Source organism: Eretmochelys imbricata, chromosome 19, assembly GCF_965152235.1.
Source record: "Eretmochelys imbricata isolate rEreImb1 chromosome 19, rEreImb1.hap1, whole genome shotgun sequence".
In the NCBI taxonomy this organism is placed as follows: Eukaryota; Metazoa; Chordata; order Testudines; family Cheloniidae; genus Eretmochelys; species Eretmochelys imbricata.
Window position 1 is genome coordinate 6,877,610 of NC_135590.1, and position 17,697 is coordinate 6,895,306.

The 17,697-nt window shown below is 52.4% G+C and overlaps 3 protein-coding genes and 1 long non-coding RNA gene across 6 annotated transcripts in view; 2 read left to right on the forward strand and 2 right to left on the reverse strand.

The window, feature by feature from the left end:
• The window catches only part of KPNA6 (karyopherin subunit alpha 6), a 38,260-nt gene extending 36,851 nt beyond the window's left edge, over nt 1–1,409 (reverse strand). The window contains exon 1 of one of the 2 annotated variants that reach the window (XM_077837668.1): nt 1,348–1,409. In XM_077837668.1, coding sequence (XP_077693794.1) covers nt 1,348–1,351 — 4 coding nt within the window. In that variant the 5' untranslated portion in view covers nt 1,352–1,409. Of the gene's footprint in view, nt 1–1,209; nt 1,228–1,347 lie in introns of those variants that run through there. The other variant, XM_077837669.1, reaches the window with a different exon arrangement.
• LOC144277112 (uncharacterized) overlaps nt 1–3,634 on the forward strand; it is a 44,254-nt gene extending 40,620 nt beyond the window's left edge. Inside the window, exon 3 of one of the 2 annotated variants that reach the window (XR_013348394.1) lies at nt 3,567–3,634. This is a non-coding gene — a long non-coding RNA (uncharacterized LOC144277112). The remainder of the gene's footprint in view (nt 1–3,566) is intronic. The other variant, XR_013348393.1, reaches the window with a different exon arrangement.
• Nucleotides 3,635–8,099: 4,465 nt separating this feature from the next.
• On the reverse strand, nt 8,100–14,212 carry FAM229A (family with sequence similarity 229 member A). Its single transcript, XM_077837675.1, has 3 exons — nt 12,166–14,212; nt 10,912–11,049; nt 8,100–8,343 (listed from the first exon to the last, which is right to left on the reverse strand). The coding sequence occupies exons 2-3, from the start codon at nt 11,028–11,030 to the stop codon at nt 8,241–8,243; spliced, it is 222 nt and encodes a 73-aa protein (XP_077693801.1). The 5' UTR covers nt 11,031–11,049; nt 12,166–14,212; the 3' UTR covers nt 8,100–8,240.
• TSSK3 (testis specific serine kinase 3) lies at nt 12,815–16,452 on the forward strand. The gene is made up of 2 exons (XM_077837678.1): nt 12,815–12,959; nt 15,646–16,452. Exons 1-2 carry the CDS (start codon nt 12,815–12,817, stop codon nt 16,305–16,307), a joined length of 807 nt encoding a protein of 268 aa, XP_077693804.1. The 3' UTR covers nt 16,308–16,452.
• Nucleotides 16,453–17,697: the final 1,245 nt, after the last annotated feature.

Here is a 17,697-nt window from a genome sequence, read left to right on the forward strand (position 1 = left end):
CAATGAAAGAGGGGAAGGGATGGTTAGCAGCATTTTGCAGAAAGTAGCAGATAGTGAGTAGCTTATGTTTTAATCTTCATACATACACCAGCCATTATTTAGACAGAGGCCACAGTATGCTGGGTGCTTCCCAGACATGCCAACAGACAATGCCCAGCTCCAAAAAGCTGGTTAGGTAAGCACATTTTGTAAGTCAAGAGATAAAGCAATTCCTCCCCACGCTATGCATTTTATGGCTGGCATACCAGCCTGACAGCCAGGTGAATAGGCCCATGATTTGCAAACTATCCTACTGCTGCAATGATTTTTGGGTACCAGCAAAATGACTGTGGTGGTCTGTTTCTCGCTTCCAAGTATTGCTGATAAAGAAGCCCAACAAAATACTCTTTCCCATGCAACATTCAAAGCGTAACAGAGCACCTTCCTTTCTGGATGAAAAGGACAGTACCTCTGAAATGCTACTGCTTCTGGGGTGGAAGAAGTCAGCCAACAGACCAGTTAAAAGAAAAGTGAAGGGGGGGGAAATTTTCGCTAGGACACTGGGACAAACCCCTATGATGTGGAAGGTCAAGGGGGTTTTGTGCCTCTCCCACAGAGCAGGCTGCAGCAACGGACACCCCCTTAAACTGCACCCAAGCCAAGGGCCCAGGCTCCCCCCCCCCCACCGGGCATTCATGCACGCGGGGCGCTGCTTCGCCCTGGCGGGGGTGCCACTGTCACCCAGAGACAGAACAAGCGGGTGGGGGGGGGGGGCGGGCAGCGGGGTGGGGGGGGGCGGGGAAGTGCCAAGCAACCCGCGCGCGGAATGAATAAGCAGACGCGCCTCCAGAGCGGCCCTGGGCTCCCCCTCCAGCATCGCCAGCGCCGCCCCGCCCATCAGGGACTCAGGCCCCACGGCCGGCCCCCGGACACGCCGCCCCGCGACGCCAGGCCCCGCCGCCCGACCCCGCCGGGAGCCAGGAAACGCGGGGGGGGGCAGACACGCCCCTAAACCCGGGGGGACAGAAGGGGGCACAGGGGCGGGCAGGAAGCGCCCCGCGGCCGCAGGGGGTCAGACCCCGCCCCCTCGAGCCAGATCCCTCCGCGCAGGGGCTGAGGGGGGCAGGGCACCAAGGGGCCGGCTGATCCCAGACACACTCGGGGGGCGGGGGGGGGGGGGGAACTGACCCCACCCCAGGGGCCCGGCGCGCGGACCCGGCGCTCGGATACCAGGGTGATGGGCACCGTGTCCGAGACCGCCGAGCGGGCCCCGGGACGGGCAGGGGCGGCCGGACCCGCCCGGCTGGAGCCTCCCCGCGTGGGCGCCGCCCCCCGCAGGGCGCAGAGGGACCGCAGCGGCCTCCTCACCCATCTCCGGCTCCGGCGGCTCGTCACCAGGCTCCGGCTCGAGCTGCGGCGGCCACAATATGGCGGACGGGGACGGGGGAGGGGCGGGAGGGAGAGCGGAGAACGGCGGCCGGGAATGGACAAACCTCGCCACAACGCGCCCCGCCCTTTAAAGGGGCAGAGACCCCGCGGGAGGGGAACGAGGTGCCTCCTCCCGCCTGCGGCAGGCGTCTGCGCTCTTGGGCGCCCCCCTGCGGCTGGGCAGGGGGAATAAGGCGCCAGCCCAAGCCAGGGGCTCCCAGAGGGGCCACCCCTTCACAGCCCAGCAACCCCTCATACTCCCCACAGACCCGCTCCCCCAAGCCCTGCCCCGGCCGGGGTCCCTCAAGACGCACTTGCCTGGAGGGGCCCAGCCAAGCCCTCCACACTGTGCCCCCCAACACACGCACACCCGGCTGAGACTGGCCAGGCTTCTGCACCAGTCCCTATAAGGTGGGTAGAAAGTTGGCTAGATCGCCGGGCTCAACGGGTAGTGATCAATGGCTCCATGTCCAGCTGGCAGCCGGTATCAAGTGGAGTGCCCCAGGGGTCGGTCGTGGGCCAGTTTTGTTCAATATCTTCATAAATGATCTGGAGGATGGTGTGGATTGCGCCCTCAGCAGATTTGCGGATGATACTAAACTGGGAGGAGTGGTAGATACACTGGAGGGCAGGGATAGGATACAGAGGGACCTAGACAAATTGGAGGATTGGGCCAAAAGAAATCTGATGAGGTTCAACAAGGACAAGTGCAGGGTCCTGCACTTAGGACGGAAGAATCCAATGCACCGCTACAGACTAGGGACCGAATGGCTCGGCAGCAGTTCTGCGGAAAAGGACCTAGGGGTGACAATGGACGAGAAGCTGGATATGAGTCAACAGTGTGCCCTTGTTGCCAAGAAGGCCAATGGCATTTTGGGATGTATAAGTAGGGGCATTGCCAGCAGATCGACGGACGTGATCGTTCCCCTCTATTCAACATTGGTGAGGCCTCATCTGGAGTACTGTGTCCAGTTTTGGGCCCCACACTACAAGAAGGATGTGAAAAAATTGGAAAGAGTCCAGCGAAGGGCAACAAAAATGATTAGGGGTCTGGAACACATGACTTATGAGGAGAGGCTGAGGGAACTGGGATTGTTTAGTCTGCAGAAGAGAAGAATGAGGGGGGATTTGATAGCTGCTTTCAACTACCTGAGAGGTGGTTCCAAAGAGGATGGTTCTAGACTGTTCTAGATGACAGAACAAGGAGTAATGGTCTCAAGTTGCAGTGGGGGAGGTTAAGGTTGGACATTAGGAAAAACTTTTTCACTAGGAGGGTGGTGAAACACTGGAATGCGTTACCTAGGGAGGTGGTGGAATCTCCTTCCTTAGAAGTTTTTAAGGTCAGGCTTGACAAAGCCCTGGCTGGGATGATTTAGTTGGGGATTGGTCCTGCTTTGAGCAGGGGGTTGGACTAGATGACCTCCTGAGGTCCCTTCCAATCCTGATATTCTATGATTCTGTGATTCCCAAGCAGCTCAGCTCCAGGGAGACCGGTGGAGCCCCACAGGTGGTGGGAAGCAGAGACTGCTCAGAGCTGGAGGTGCACTGGGGTCTGGCCAGGAGGCTGAGAGGAGCGGGGGGGTGGGACCAGGGAGTGGAGAGGAGCCCTTGGCTGGCCAGCAGGCAGGTCGAGAGGAGCAAGTGGTGGGCGGGGGGAGCCAGCGGGGTCTTGGGGCGTAGAGCAAATGGAGCAAGCCGGGGCTCCTTCTGAGCATGGGCCCGGCTTCATGGAGCCATTGTAAACCCAGCACTGCCCATGACTCATTTCCTGATCCATCCTGTTCCAATTCTGACTGCGCCCAGTAACCATTCCTCCAGCATCACTACCCACCCAGCCCTCGGAAAGGTGCAAGCGTTTGAAGTCAGTTTACTTGTCTCTGTGGGCAAGGGAGATTTACACATCCAGGTGAATGACATTTTCTTGCTGTCTGTGGTAGGAAATGTTAAGTTTATGATTCCATGCTGGAGACAGTGCAGGTCTGAGCCTGCCATTATTCCCCACCAAAAACCAGTGTGTTATGCTAGCAGCATCAAGTCTGCTGGGAAAGGATTAAGTGGGTTCTGCTGAGGGAGGTGGGAGTGATTTCATAGAGCGCTTAGGGCATCCTGTAGAAAGAACCCGGGGAAGTGGCTGATGTTTGTTCTCCTCTTGTTAATAGAGTGAAGAGAAGAGGAAGTTGCTGGTGATGGTACAGACCCTGTACAGAATAAAATTCTTTCAGTGGCAGCACCTTTCCAGTTTTGTTCCTCTAACCTTCAAAGGGAGAAGGGTGTGGGATGAGGAGGTTGGGGGGAGGACATAAAGGAGACAATCCAGCTTCAGTTTTGCAATCTCCTCTTGCATGGGCAGCCTTAAATTTTTTTGATGGCTTCCCTGTTGATGAGGCACAGCTGATGCCTGCACCCTTCCACTGCCTATCAGTCCCTCTCTCCAGCTCTGACTGCTTGGCCACTCCCAATGAAGGGCTTTGTCATGGCTCTGCCAAGGATAAGTCACAAACAACCCACATGTACCTCCCACTCATAGGATGGCTGGGGGCACTTCCCCCTCCCAACCCTTGGAAGAAGAAATCAGCATTAAGGTGATCCTTCCTCCAGCTCTATTAGACATGGAAGGAGAAGAGCTGGGGGCCCAGGTGCCATCTAGTCACTCCGGTTTTTGCATCCTCCTTTGCTAAGAGAGGAGCATGGTCTCTATGCAGCGATAACACTGTAGAGTTCCCCTGGCCAGACATCCTTAATCAATGACAGACTGGTTGTCTCAGAGGACAAGCTTACGGTTCTGGGGCAGCATGACATCCCCAGCCCCACCTTGGTGGCATCGTCTGGCTGTACTGTACGCCAACCAGGCCATGCAGAACTGGTCAGCTACACATCCCAGCTTGCAAGCTGGCATGCGCACCAGCAAACTTTACCAATACACTGCTCAAACACAAGTCAACATCCCCTCCCATGAAGCTCTGGCTGGTCAATCGTCTATGAGCTAGGGGCTGATTGGCCTCTCTTCTCTTACTCACCTCTTTCTTCAGATTGTGGAGACCAAGCAGCCTGTTCTTATCACAATGCAAACACACAGAGAGGTCCCCAGTTAAATAACCTGCTGATCAATGGACAAAGGTGGGATTGGCAGTGAAGGAATTAGAGGAACAGGAGCAAAGCCTCAGCCAGAAATACTGAGAAACTATGATTGTTCCTTGAGAAGAATGGTTTGGTAGTTCCATATGTACAGTCTACTTTTGTCACTGCTGTTTATTATCTTCACTGGAAGTTTCTTAGGTCAAGAACAGTGGGTTGTCCAAGGTCCTGATTCCCCCCTGCCTTTCACCTGCAATATGTCACTTAACTGATTCCAAATCAGAATGCTAGTTACACCCATTTTGCACAGCTGTAAGAGTCTATCTCACGCGCAAGGCAGGAGAGAAGCAGACCCCCTTGTGTATGGAAGATCAGACATTAAAATTCCGAACACTGGCTAGCCCTGGATTAAAGCAAAGACACGTCCCAGGTATACATTTGCTTCAACCATTTTCCAAAACCAGCTTGTTCAGGGGAGCGAAGAACAAAAATAAAGATTTCACATTTGGCAGGAAGGGATAAGTTCCATGCCTTAGTTCCTAAGTGTCAAAGGGCAGCCGGCACAGGGCATGGCTCTACAGAAGGTAGCAGAGCGGAAATGCCACAGATATACTGTGACTTTGCACTCCATATGATTTTATAAAAATATGCTAATGAGTGTGAATATAATGTAACTGGAATATGCTTCATGCAAAAGGTCTCTTGTAAGGTATCATTACAAAGCTTATAATCTACTGAGCACGGTCATCCAATTTGTACGAATGTATCATTCTTGTATCTGAAACTAGGAATACAAAATATAACTCTGAGGTCCTATTATAGTTACGCAAATTGTGGGCCATTAATGGCGGTTTAGAATCTTGATGGCTCCCATCAAATAGGACAATTGACTGTAGATGGCTCTGTTTACTTGCAAGCCTTCCTCTGATGAGATGTGAGTGAAGGCTTGGGGTCTCACAGGACATGTGACCATGTCACCTGGTACTGAAGTCCATCTTAAACCTGGTGCTTTTCCATTTAGAAGAAGGGGTGGGGACCCAAAGAGACAAAAGATTCCCGCCTTGTGCCAAAGGTATATAAGGGGATGGAGCAGAACAAAGGGGGCTCAGGCATGAGAAATCCCCTAGCTACCATCTGAGCTGGAACAAGGACTGTACAGGGGAAAGGATTAGGCCCAGACTAGAAAGGAGTCTAGCCTGTGAAAGAAGCTTATTGGAACATCTCTGAGGGTGAGATTTCATCTGTGATCAGTTTCTTACTGTATTAGTCTTAGACTTGTGTGTCTTTGTTTTATTTTGCTTGGTAATTTACTTTGTTCTGTCTGTTATTACTTGGAAACACTTAAATCCTACTTTTTATTCTTAATAAAATCACTTTTTGCTTATTAATTAACCCAGAGCAAGTAATTAATAGCTGGGGGAGCAAACAGCTACGCATATCTCTCTGTCAGTGTTATAGAGGGTGGACAATTTATGAGTTTACCCTGTGTAAGCTTTATACAGGGTAAGACAGATTTGGGAGCTGGGTATCTGGGTGCTGGAGACAGGAGCACTTCTTAAGCTGTTTTCAGTTAAGGCTGTAGCTTTTGGGGGACGTGGTTCAGACCTGGGTCTGTGTTTGCAGCAGGCTAGTGTGTCTGGCTCAACAAGGCAGGGTGCTGAAGTCCCAAGCTGGCAGGGAAAACGGGCTCAGAGGTAGTCTCCGCACATCAGGTGGCAGTCCCAAGGGGGTTTCTGTGACCCAACCTGTCACACGTACACAGAGCCAGCTGGGACTGTGGCCAGTCATCTCTTAGGAGAGCCCAGAACACAGTGAACTCTCACAGCTGATTGGACTAACACACAGGGCTTAAAAGCAAAGTTTTATTGTGGCCGAGTACAGAAGATCAGTGTTAGTTCCAGGCTAGTAGGGCCGGGGGAAATCTAGTGACCACACACTTTCCAGCATCTCTGTGAAAGCGATGCAGAGCAAGTTCTGTTACCTGCTACAAATGCTCCAGGAGCTGAGGTAGCAACTTCCTGCGCAGCTGGCTCAGGTGCACACAGCCTGGAAAGGCAACTGAGGTTAGAGAACAGAGGCAAGGGGCCTCCCCAAGAGTGGCCCAGTGGTGACTCTTAGCTGGCAAAGGCGAGGACTGAGGGCAATGCCCATTGCAGGGGACCCTTTCTGCAGTGAGCCTGCAAGCCGCTGGGTGGAGGCAGCTGGATTTGCTCTGCTCTTTGTGCCCGATTGGTTGTTTCTACAAAATTAAATACAAGCCAAGATCATGGGGAAAAAGAGCCCATGTCAGCTTGGCCAGCACCTGGGCTGGCTCCAACCCTGGGTGTTTCACTAAGCCCAGCCTGGGGTGGAGGAATGGGATCCTCTCTGCTCCAGCCACTCACAGGTACCCTTTAATCAACTCTTTGGAGTTACTCAAATGCATCAGGGCCAGAGCAGGGAGGGAGAACCCTGCTGGGCTGTGGGAGAAGCAGCTGGGTCCCAGAGGGGCAGATCTGCTCTCCCCTTTGGCCTCAAACGTTCCAAGGATGGAGGCATGGCACAGCACCCAGAGTGCACCCTCTTAGCCAAGTCATGTGACTTTGGAGGCATGTGATCATGCCACCTTAAAGGAAAGGCTATGCTAGCACATCTCCTGCCCAGGACAAGCTGGGCTGTGTGACCCAGCTGCTGCCCCCTCCCTACCCGTACTCTCGCCTCCACCTATTACCAGCAGCCAGATCTGCCTGCTGTGGCCCACGAAAAAGCCTAAGAGAAGCAGTTTGCATAGGACATACACTTATCACCAGGGCCCCCTCTGCCTCGCTCTTCCCGCCCTGGATACTGAAGCTAGTTTGGCAGTGCCCCTGTGGAGATGATTTGGGGAGGGTCCCCACCCTGCACAGCTCACCACGCAATCCAGCTACTATTTGGCCCCTACACAATCCATGCTCCCCTTCTCTAAAATCAACCCCACCCCATCACTCGTTCCCCACCCTAACCTCCTCCCACATCCAGCCTCCTTCCCTCCCCTAAATCAACCCCCTCCAAAAAGGTATCATCTCCAAATCAGGCCCTCCAACAAAAACCAAGTTAGCCTCCCCGCACCAACTGGTAGGGGCTGGCTCAGACTCAGGGATGGAGGAGGCGGCTGCTGCTGCCACCCAGCCAAACCTGGCCTTGCGACTGGAGGGGCGGGGCGGGAGCTGGGAGGCAAGGAGCTGATGCTCTCTGCTTTCCCCCGGGCTGCGGAGTCTCGTGCCAGGCAAGCCAGAGCACGTCAGCTGGACAGGGATGGGGAAAGCCGGAGCCTGAGGCTAAGAGTCAGAGTAGGCAGGTCTCCCTTGCACCCCACCGCGGGTGCTGGGAGGGGAGAGACACACTCCAGGGGAGGGCAATACACCTAGGCAGAGCACTGACCCCACTTCATTCAAGACCCCCTCCAGTGAGCTAGGACCTCAGCACCCCCTGCTGGGCTGAGGGGTAACGCAGTGACCCCGTTCTGCAAACCCGGCCCGAATGGCTTGTTTTGCTGTGACCCCTCTGCCAGTGAGGGGGCCCAGGCGATCCCATAGGAAGATGGGAGAACTCCTGCTCTCCGGGCGCAGCACAGCGAGCAAAGGAACGGCGCCCACAGAAACGTTCTAAGATGTCCTTTTATTAAAATGTGCGTCACTGTTTTGTGTGGCGGCGGCGTCCTTTGCGGTTCTCCAGCTGTCAGGGTGTTTCGGGTGACCAGCTCGGCGGCCTCAGCACTCGAGCCCAACTCAGGGGAACCGTTAGGTGGTCCGTGGCCTCCCGTTCCCACCCATGGCAATGTAAACGTCAATGGGAATGTTGGGCAGGGTCAGGCAGTGGCACCCGGGGCATCTTCTCAGCTGCCTGCACAACGAGAGAGGGGGGTTAGTCCAGCTTCCCAGGAGCGCGGTGCAAAGCCACAGATTGAGCCCCTCAGCATCACAGGTGCAGGGTCTAATAGTAGCATATTCACCGACCATGAAGGGTGCAGATCTCAAGAGCCCTAGGCCAGCTGCCCAGGGATCAGAAGGCATCTGGCTAGTTGAACATACTCCACAAAGGGTCCATCAGTGCTCGTCCTCCTCCAGCTTTATGCAGGGAGGGAAGATTTAGGGACACACATTTCACACACACACCCCGCCCCGCCCTTCAGCTTCTCTGTCAGCTGCTAGCAGCCTGGAGCAGGAATTGAAGGCCACTCTGGAATTTTCTGCCTTAGGAATCTTTTGGCAGAAAAAGGACCAACCAACCCCCTCCCCCGCCCAACACTCCCCTTAACAAGGGCCCTGAATGCCGAAGTCAGCCCTAGATGGTCTCTGTGCAGGATCTACGTCCCATGTGCCTGAAGAGAATGACCAAGGGGTTGCGGCCAAGCCCTGACGGTTGGCAATCAGTAGGAGAAGGCCGGCACTGGGCAGCAATGAGAGTGCCTCTTCCAGGCGGTGATCTGAGCATGGTCTCTCAGCCCAGAACTGCCCAACTTGGCCCACGTACTCATTATATAAACAACTAGTAAGAGGCAAAGTGCACAGTACAGCAACAGCTGTGTTAAGGGTCCAGGTGGAACTGCCTGTTTTCGTAGCTATGGGATGCTAATTACAGTATTGGTCGTTGTCTGGTGACTGAAGATCTGGCCAGGAGAGATGAGGGGTCCGTTCATGACCAGTCTGTTAGGTTTATAGACTGAGCCGGGCAAAAAATTGCACAACCTTTTTTGGTGCTAAATACTGCTCCTGTGACCCTGAACCATTTTGTGACACCCTGTGGATTTCGCCCTGTTGCCCGGGTGGGAAGAAATCTAAACAAATTCAGACAAACCCGGTGTTTTATTTTCTAAATGCAATGTTTAAACTTTTCAGTTTGAATCCACTTTTCACTTCAAAATGTCCTGTAATTTTAAATGATCACAACTGGTAAAACAGGGTCAACATCAAAACAAAACATCTTGCTTGACCCCAAACGTTTTTTTTTACTTTGTGGAATTACCGGCAAACCAGAAACTCAGTTCTGCACCCAGCTCTCTTTATAAATGGACCCTCTGGCCCAAGTACCCCCATCACTAACCCAGCAGCCCCTGCCCAATTTGTTCCCCGCTCTGCTCCTCACTCTAGCTGAGCATCTTCAGCCTGCTCCTCCTTGCATCTCTCCGCTTACATTGGCCTCTATAGGCCGCAGCATTGTAGCCCTGATTCCCTCAGACTCGACAGTTACAGCAGGGGGTAGGTTTGATTTTGCCCTTGTCCGATCAGCTATAACAAGGGGAGAGTCAGGGCGAGAAATTGCATCAGAATGGAGTGAGCAGCAGCAAGCAAGCCTTGAGGTACAAGGCTTGCACCCCTAGGGAGAGCTAGAGGGTACAGCCCTGTTACAGCCCAGGGAGGTCAGGCTTGGAGTTAGTTACAGGGAGCTGCCTTGGCCTCAACAGATGTGAGTCTGACCCCCAGCCTTCGCTCTCTGATGGAATGGAGGCCGCAAACCAGTTTCCTCATTTTAACTTTACTTGGGGCCCCTGCCTCAGCCCCATTGTACAGGATTCAGCCCACAGTTGCCTAAAGTCATCCCTGGGGCCAAATCAGATGGCAACAAACTCTTCCGACCAACAGGCTCCAAGTCTGGCTGCATGTTCCAAGCCAGGCCGTGCTGCAGCCCCAGAATGCAGCCATCCTAACCACCACAGGGAGCAGGTGTTGTGCGAAGCAGGTTTCCTTCGCTTTCCTTTGGGCACAGAGCGAGGAACTTGCTGTGACACTGAACTGGGGCGGGATGACTACAGCAGAGGCTTTCATTGTCCCCCAAAGCCTGATTTGTAGAGCTCACAGGCCAGGGTGGGCCTGGTGAAAAGGGGGTGCAGTTCCACTGGCTCCTGAACGCAGCCCTGCAAGGCCGCAGCCCTCTGGGCTCATCCCTGGCCCTTTACAGAAGCCCAGTGTGTTTTGGGCAGAACAGCCTGGTGAGCCAGCCCTGGCAGGGATGCAGCATGGCAAGAAGAGGCAGGGAGACCTGGAGGAGGGGCAGAGATTAGTGAAAGGGGGAGAAAAGGGACCACGGCTCCTATTCACACCGCCCTGTAAAACAGGCACAAAGGGGGACTTGGAAAGATTAGAGGGGCAACACACCTATTTCTAAGGCTTGAAAGCTTCACTTTCCTGGGGGAATTTTCTGCTGTAGGACATGGAAGCAGGGGACCAGACCATCCCAAAGGGGGGCTGTTCATAGCAACATCTAAGCACAGCAGCTGCCATTACAGCATCAAGAGGAAGATTTAGAAAGTGCATCAGTTCTCATGCTTCAGAGCATAACATGATTGTTAACTGGGGTCAGGAAGTAAGCTCCCCACTCCCCACTGTATAACTCTGGAAGATGTCTGCCTTCCTCCCCAAGCACTGGGCATCAGCTGGCTCATTTGCTGACAGCTGCTGCAGCTGCCCTTACCTTGCTGCAGTGTGCTCAGTGGCAACTGGCTCTTGGGTCTCTGGAGCAGCTACCAGGCTGGGAGAATCTCCTGCCTCTATGGGAAATCTCCGAGCTTGTGGGGTCTCCTGGGAGCTCATGTCCTAGCCCCAGACCTGTCTAAGGAAAAGGAGGACCAAGGTCAGCACCTGCGTGACTGGGCCCGGTGAGCCCACAATTTCAGGCCCACCCCCGCCCCAAGCTGCTGCACCCTTCTCTGGCCTACGCTCACCTCTTGAAGGCTCAAGAGGGTTCCCAAGAATAAACCTGGCAGCCTGCAGTGCCTAGTGCAAAGGGCAAGATGTGACGGGGGCCAGTGGGAGGCACAAAGGCTGTTACACTGTGACACGGAAGGGCTGCTCTGACATCACAATGCAACCCGTGAGTGGCAGGGTACGACCTTCTCACAGGCACGAGACTCAGGCCCAGGCCTTCTAACTTATGATTTATTATTTGGACTGCAGTGGCAGCTAGGAGCCCCAGTCCTGGACCGTGTGCGAGGTGCTGTACAATTACAGAACAAAAAGCTAGGCCCTGCCTCACCGAGCTTACAATCTAAGTATAACACGAGAAATGACAGATGTGGGAGCACAAGGAAACCATGAGACAATACTGGTCAGCATGAGGGGCAGCAGTATCAGAGCAATAGACTGACCTAGTTCTCATCTAGGGATAGACTCGGGTCAAAGCACCACCATGCTGTAAAGGTGAACAGAGGAACTGCCTCTGCCGGCCCCAGGTTTTCCCCAAAAGGCTCCGGGTCTCATGACGAGAAGGGCCCTTCCTCGACCGTGCCCAGATCAGAGATGTATTTGGGGTTGATCTTTGCTCCCTCCTGGAAGCTGATCCCCATCGGGATACAACGTGGGGTTTTGAGGGAGATCTGGGGTAGCCCCTCACACTGGACTCCTACCCTGTCCTGTAAACTGAAACTAAACAAATAAAGCCATCCTGCCAATTTGTTTGACCAACCAGGTCCATCTGATCAGAGACTCAGGTTGTGAGCTCTTTGAGACAGGGACTGTCACTTGTTCCATGTCTGTGCAATGCCCAGGACAAAGGCTCCCTAGAGAAAGGAAGCAGTGTTGCCTATTGACTAGAACACTGGACTGGGTCTCAGAAGGCCCGAGTTAAATTCTTGGTTCTGCCACTGGGTTGCTGGGTGACCTTGGACAAGTCACTTCCCTCTTTCCGCCTCAGTTTCCCCATCTGTAAAATGACATTAATTATACTGACCTTTGTAAAGCGCTTTGAGGTCTATGGATGAAAAGTGCTAGATGAGAGCTAGGTAGTATTGTTAAGCACTATGCAATACAAACAGACATCCCAGCCCTTGTATTCATTTGAGATCTGGTCTGGACCCTCCCTCTCCCACCCTCAAATTCACCTGGATCCAGTCTTGAAAACTTGGTCAGATCTGCACATTTAGTCATAATACAGCAGCAGACTGGGGAATATTTGGGGTCTGTTCATTATGCCAAAGCCTGTGTAACTCTATGCTATAGGAGCCCCTTACCCACGATCCCCACCAAGAGGTCTCTGGAGATTTATCCCATCACTGCGCCTGGAGTGACTCAGTGCAAGGTTGTGGGCAGGTTAAGTAACTGCCCATTTGGGGTGCTTGCCCCCCCGATTGGTGCAAATCCAACCCCTTTGACCTATGCAACACAAGGTTACATCATAATAGGGGCTGAAAGTTTTAAAATGTCCCACCCCAGCTGCCCCCGTCATCACGGGACTTTGTCTAGGCAGGAAAATGATCTAGTGTCCAGGGCTGCAACCCTTGCAGGCCCTGGTTAGGGAGAGAAGCAGAGCACAGAGATGTCATCTCCCAGGATCTACATGATGACCTGAGAGAATGACCAGTCCAAAATTCAGAGAGGAGATGGAGGAGTTTTTATTCTCCAATGGCTACCAGCTGGGCAAGACCATTGGGGAGGGGACGTACTCAAAAGTGAAAGAGGCCTTCTCAAAAAAGCACCAGCAGAAAGTGGCAGTTAAAATTATTGATAAGATGGGGGGCCCGGAAGGTAAGAGGCAGCTCTGGGAGAGGGTTCTGGGTTAGATGGTTGGGGAATATTCATAGATTCTAAGGCCAAAAGGGACCACCCTGATCATCCAGTGTGACCTAGGAGTCACGGGGGATAATCCGCTGAACATGAGCTCCCAGTGTGATGCTGTTGCCGAAAGAGCTGATATGATCCTGGGATGCATAAACAGGGGACTCTTGAGTAAGAGTAGGAAAGTTATTTTACCTTTGTATTTGGCACTGGTGCAACTGCTGCTGGAATGCTGTGGCCAGGTCTGGCACCCACAGTTCCAGAAGGATGTTGATAAATTGGAGAGGGTTCAGAGAACAGCCACGAGAATGATTAAATAATTAGAAAACCGGCCTTGTGATAGACTCTAAGCTCAAGCCAGTTAGTTTAACAAAAAGAAGGTTAAGTGGTGACTTGATAACAGTATATAAGTACCTATATGGGGAGCAAATATTTAATAATGACGGGCTCCTTCAGTCTATCTGAGAAAGGTCTAACATGATCCAAGGGCTGGAAGTTGAAGCTAGACGAATTTAGATCGGAAATAAGGCTTACTTGTTTAACAGAGTAATTAACCAATGGCACAACTTGCCCGGGGTCACGGTGGAATCTCCATCACTGACCGTTTTTACATCAAGATTGGATGTTTTCTGAAAGATCTGCTCTAGGAATTATTTTGAGGAAGTTCTCTGGCCTGTACCATACACGATATCAGCCTAGATGATCACAATGGTCCCTTCTGGCCTTAGAATTTATGACCTTCTCTGGAACACAGGCTAGAGAACTTCCCAGAATAATTCCGGTTTGAACTAGTCTTCTTGAAGTTTGCCCGGCATCAAGATATCAGTGCACTTAACTGCACATAGTATCAAGTATTTTCACTGCTTTGCTTAGGGCAGAGGTGGGCAAACTACAGCCCGGGGGCCACATCTGGTACTTCAGATGTTTTAATCCAGCCCTCGAGCTCCAGCCGGAGAGTGCATGCTGTGACTGTGGAACTCCCAGAAGCAGCAGCATGTCCCCCCCTCCAGTTCCTACATGTAGAGGTAGCCAGGGGGCTTCACACGCTGCCCCTGCCCCAAGTGCTGCCTCCACAGCTCCCATTGGCGGGGAACCACGGCCAATGGGAGCTGCAGGGGCAGCGCCTGCGGATGGGGCAGAGCGCAGAGTTGCCTGGCCATGCCTCTGCCTAGGAGTCAGAGAGCGGACATGCCTCTGCTTCCAGGAGCTGCTTGAGGTAAGCGCCATCTGGAGCCTGCACCCCTGTCCCCCTCCTGTGCCCCAACCCTGATCCCCACGATCCCAGCCTGGAGCACCCTTCTGCACCCCTAACCCCTCATCACCAGCCCACACCCCCAGCCAGAGCCAGCACCCCCACACCCCAACCCCCTGCCCCAGCCCAGAGCTGCCTCCCGCACCCTGAACTCATTTCTGGCCCCACCCCAGAGCCCTCACCCCCTCCCACACCCCAACCCCCAATTTTATGAGCCTTCATGGCTCACCACATAATTTCCATACCCAGATGTGGCCCTCAGGCCAAAAAGTTTGCCCACCCCGACTTAGGGCCTTCTTTCCCCCTTATGCAGAAAAACCCTCTGGAGGGGAAAACTTACCTGAGAAGTACCATGAGAATCTTCTCGCATCATCTTCCACATTATCTCATCAGTGGAGAAATGGCGACTTGCCACAAACTTCTCATTTGTAACCCACAACCCTAAAAACACACATTTCAGGTTTCCCTGCTGGATGCATTAAACTAAAATAAAAGGTTCACTAGGAAGTGGGTTCCAAGGGGAAGCTGGTCTCTCCAGAACTCCTCCAAGGGAGGGGACTTTCCCTCTTGCCTCTAATTCACTTGGAGGGTCTGCTACCAGTGTTTCACAGACTTCCCACTCTTCATCTTCCCACCAACTGGTGGATGGTGCAGTAGCTTAATGTATGCAAAGGGGGCCAGATTCACTTAGATGGCTCAGTTTTCCTTGTAGAACACGTGTACAAGAATTCAGCCCAGATCCTCCTGCAGCCAGATCACCTGGCTCGTAAGTTGGGGTAACCGCAGTGCCTTTCAGATCACTTCCTATAGCACATAATGGTGTTTACTTGGCCAGATCTGTGTCCTAGACTAAAGCCACAATCAGATAAGATTCTAACAACTACATCTCCTCGCAAAGCAGAGTAAAACCATTAAAATGGGGCTCTCTCTGTGGAAAGCAGAAAGCTGCTAAGGGGGCATAAGTTCTACGGGTTTGTTGTTGTCATTCGTTAATCAGTTGAAAGATCTGCTGTAGTTCAGCTACAAGAGATGAGGCTGGATGCAGGAATCAGGTGTGAAATCACTATGCAGGAGGTTGGTCGAGAGGATCAGAATGATGCCTTCTAGCCCTAAGATCTATGAAGCCAACTGAAAGTAAATAAGTTACAGTGCTGACCCTGTGACCACTTTACAACCAGCCAAGTTCCCAGGGTTTAGAATGGGAAAGCTCCTCCTTTCAGCCCCAGTTTGTGACAAACAGGGCCCCTGCCCCCCTTTACAACGCAGCCTCCGCTGAATGGCCAACAGTCCCAGGCACTGCAGAGATACTGCATCCATGAAAGATGATACACACTCTTCTCGGTAGCTAGCGGCCCCCTTGAGATTACCCAGGCCTTGAACGAATCTGGTCTTCTCTCTCTCCAGAATTTATCCAGAGATTCCTGCCTCGAGAGCTCCAGATCGTCAGACGCCTGGATCACAAGAACATCATCCGGGTATACGAGATGCTGGAGTCCGCCGACGGGAAGATCTACTTGGTGATGGAGCTGGCAGAAGACGGGGACGTTTTTGACTGCGTTCTGCATGGAGGTCCTTTGCCCGAGAGCCGTGCCAAGGTGCTCTTCCGCCAGCTGGTAGATGCGATCCGCTACTGCCACAGTTGCGGCGTGGCGCACCGGGACCTAAAGTGTGAGAATGCCTTGCTGCAAGGCTTTAACTTGAAGCTGACGGACTTTGGATTTGCCAAGTTGCTCCCAAAGAATCGGAAGGAGCTGAGCCAGACGTTCTGCGGCAGCACTGCCTACGCTGCGCCAGAGGTGCTCCAGGGCGTGCCCCATGACAGTCGGAAAGGGGACATCTGGAGCATGGGCGTCATTCTCTACGTTATGCTGTGCGCTAGCCTCCCCTTTGACGACACAGACATCCCCAAGATGCTGTGCCACCAGCAGAAAGGGGTTTCCGTTCCGGGGCACCTGGAGATCTCCGATGAATGCCAGGATCTCCTGAAAAGCCTCTTGGAGCCAGACATGATCCTGAGGCCTTCCATTGAAGAAGTTGGTTGGCACCCATGGCTGGCAAACTCCTGAGAAAGACCATGTCACGGTCTCCCCAAATAAAAGGGACAGATTGCTTCCAAAATGCTTACATATATTTTAATGTTACGCTTGGTTTCCAGTCTATCCTTAAATACACACCCCCACACCTCTCCTCCTCCCTGTGCCTTATGCAGAGGATGGCTGGTCTGCAGGGGAGGATTGGGAGGTTGTTCCATCTCACACCTTCATTAGGGATTTTACTCATTCAAACAAACGGAATGGTCTGAAGAAACCTAACAGTGTTTGTGCTGTTTCCTTTGTAGCTGGGCACCTTGCTGAAGTGGGGAAACATGGGATAGCATCTGGCCACCTTCCCAAGTTATCTCTAGTGATGGCACCTCCAGAGAACACCCGAACTGAGAGGAGAGAGTAAGCAGAGAAGTTGGCTCCTCCATGCTGGGGGAGACATGTAAATTTACATAGGGTCTTAGGAGCAACAAGAGGGAAATCAGTGGGAAAAAAAATCTGCTGATCGTAGTCATCTATATACAAACGAAAGGAGTAAGTGGAATCAACAGGAGGAACTGGAAGCTAAATTATCACTTAACTGCCATCACAGAGACTTGGTGGGATAAGTGTCATGATTGGAATAATGGTATAGAGGGGTACAACTTGTTCCGAAAGGGCAGGCAGGAGAAAGGCAGTATGGCAATATATACACACTTGTTCTGAGGTCCAGGAGGTGAGAGGCAGACCAGTTGAGAGTCTCTGGGTAAAGATAAAAGGGGTAAACAATAGGAATGTCACGGTAGGGGTCTACTATAGACCACCAAAACAGGAGGAGGGGGTGGATAAGTCAAGTCACAGAAATATCCAAAACACAAGAGCTGGCAGTAACAGGAAACTAACTACCTAGGCATATGTTGAAAAAGTAACATGGCAAAACAAAATTTCCAGTAAGTTCTTGGATGTGGTTGGGCGGACCACACACTTTCAGAAAGTGGAGGAAGTAACCAAGGGGAGAGCCAATTTAGACTTGATTCTGACTGACAGGGAAGACTTGGTAACAAATCTGATTAACAAACTCGGAGAACTGGTAGGTAGAAAATCTAAGGGAAAAAGGAGTTTAGGGGAGCTGGCAGTTTCTCAAGGAGACAATATTAAAGACACAACTGCAACCTCTCTTGATGCGAAGGAAAGATAGGAATAGTAAGAGGCCAATATGGCTCCCAAAGGAACTCTCATGACCTGAAAATCAAAAAGGAATCCTATAAAAATTGGAAACAGACAAATTGCTAAGGAGGAGTCCAAAACAATAGCACAAGCATGTAGGGACAAATTCAGAAAGGCTAAGGCACAAAATGAGTTATACCAAGCAAGGGACATAACAGGCAATGAGAAAAGAGGTTCTTTAAATACTTTAGGAGCAAGAGAAGGACGA

Excerpts from the sequence above, each read along its gene's own strand:
- FAM229A (XM_077837675.1), bottom strand. The coding sequence starts at position 11,030 with ATGAGCTCCCAGGAGACCCCACAAGCTCGGAGATTTCCCATAGAGGCA. Across the intron at positions 8,344-10,911 it reads ACTGAGCACACTGCAGCAAG|GCAGCTGAGAAGATGCCCCG; the intron begins GTAAGGGCAGCT and ends CTCGTTGTGCAG.
- TSSK3 (XM_077837678.1), top strand. The coding sequence starts at position 12,815 with ATGGAGGAGTTTTTATTCTCCAATGGCTACCAGCTGGGCAAGACCATT. Across the intron at positions 12,960-15,645 it reads TAAGATGGGGGGCCCGGAAG|AATTTATCCAGAGATTCCTG; the intron begins GTAAGAGGCAGC and ends CTCTCTCTCCAG.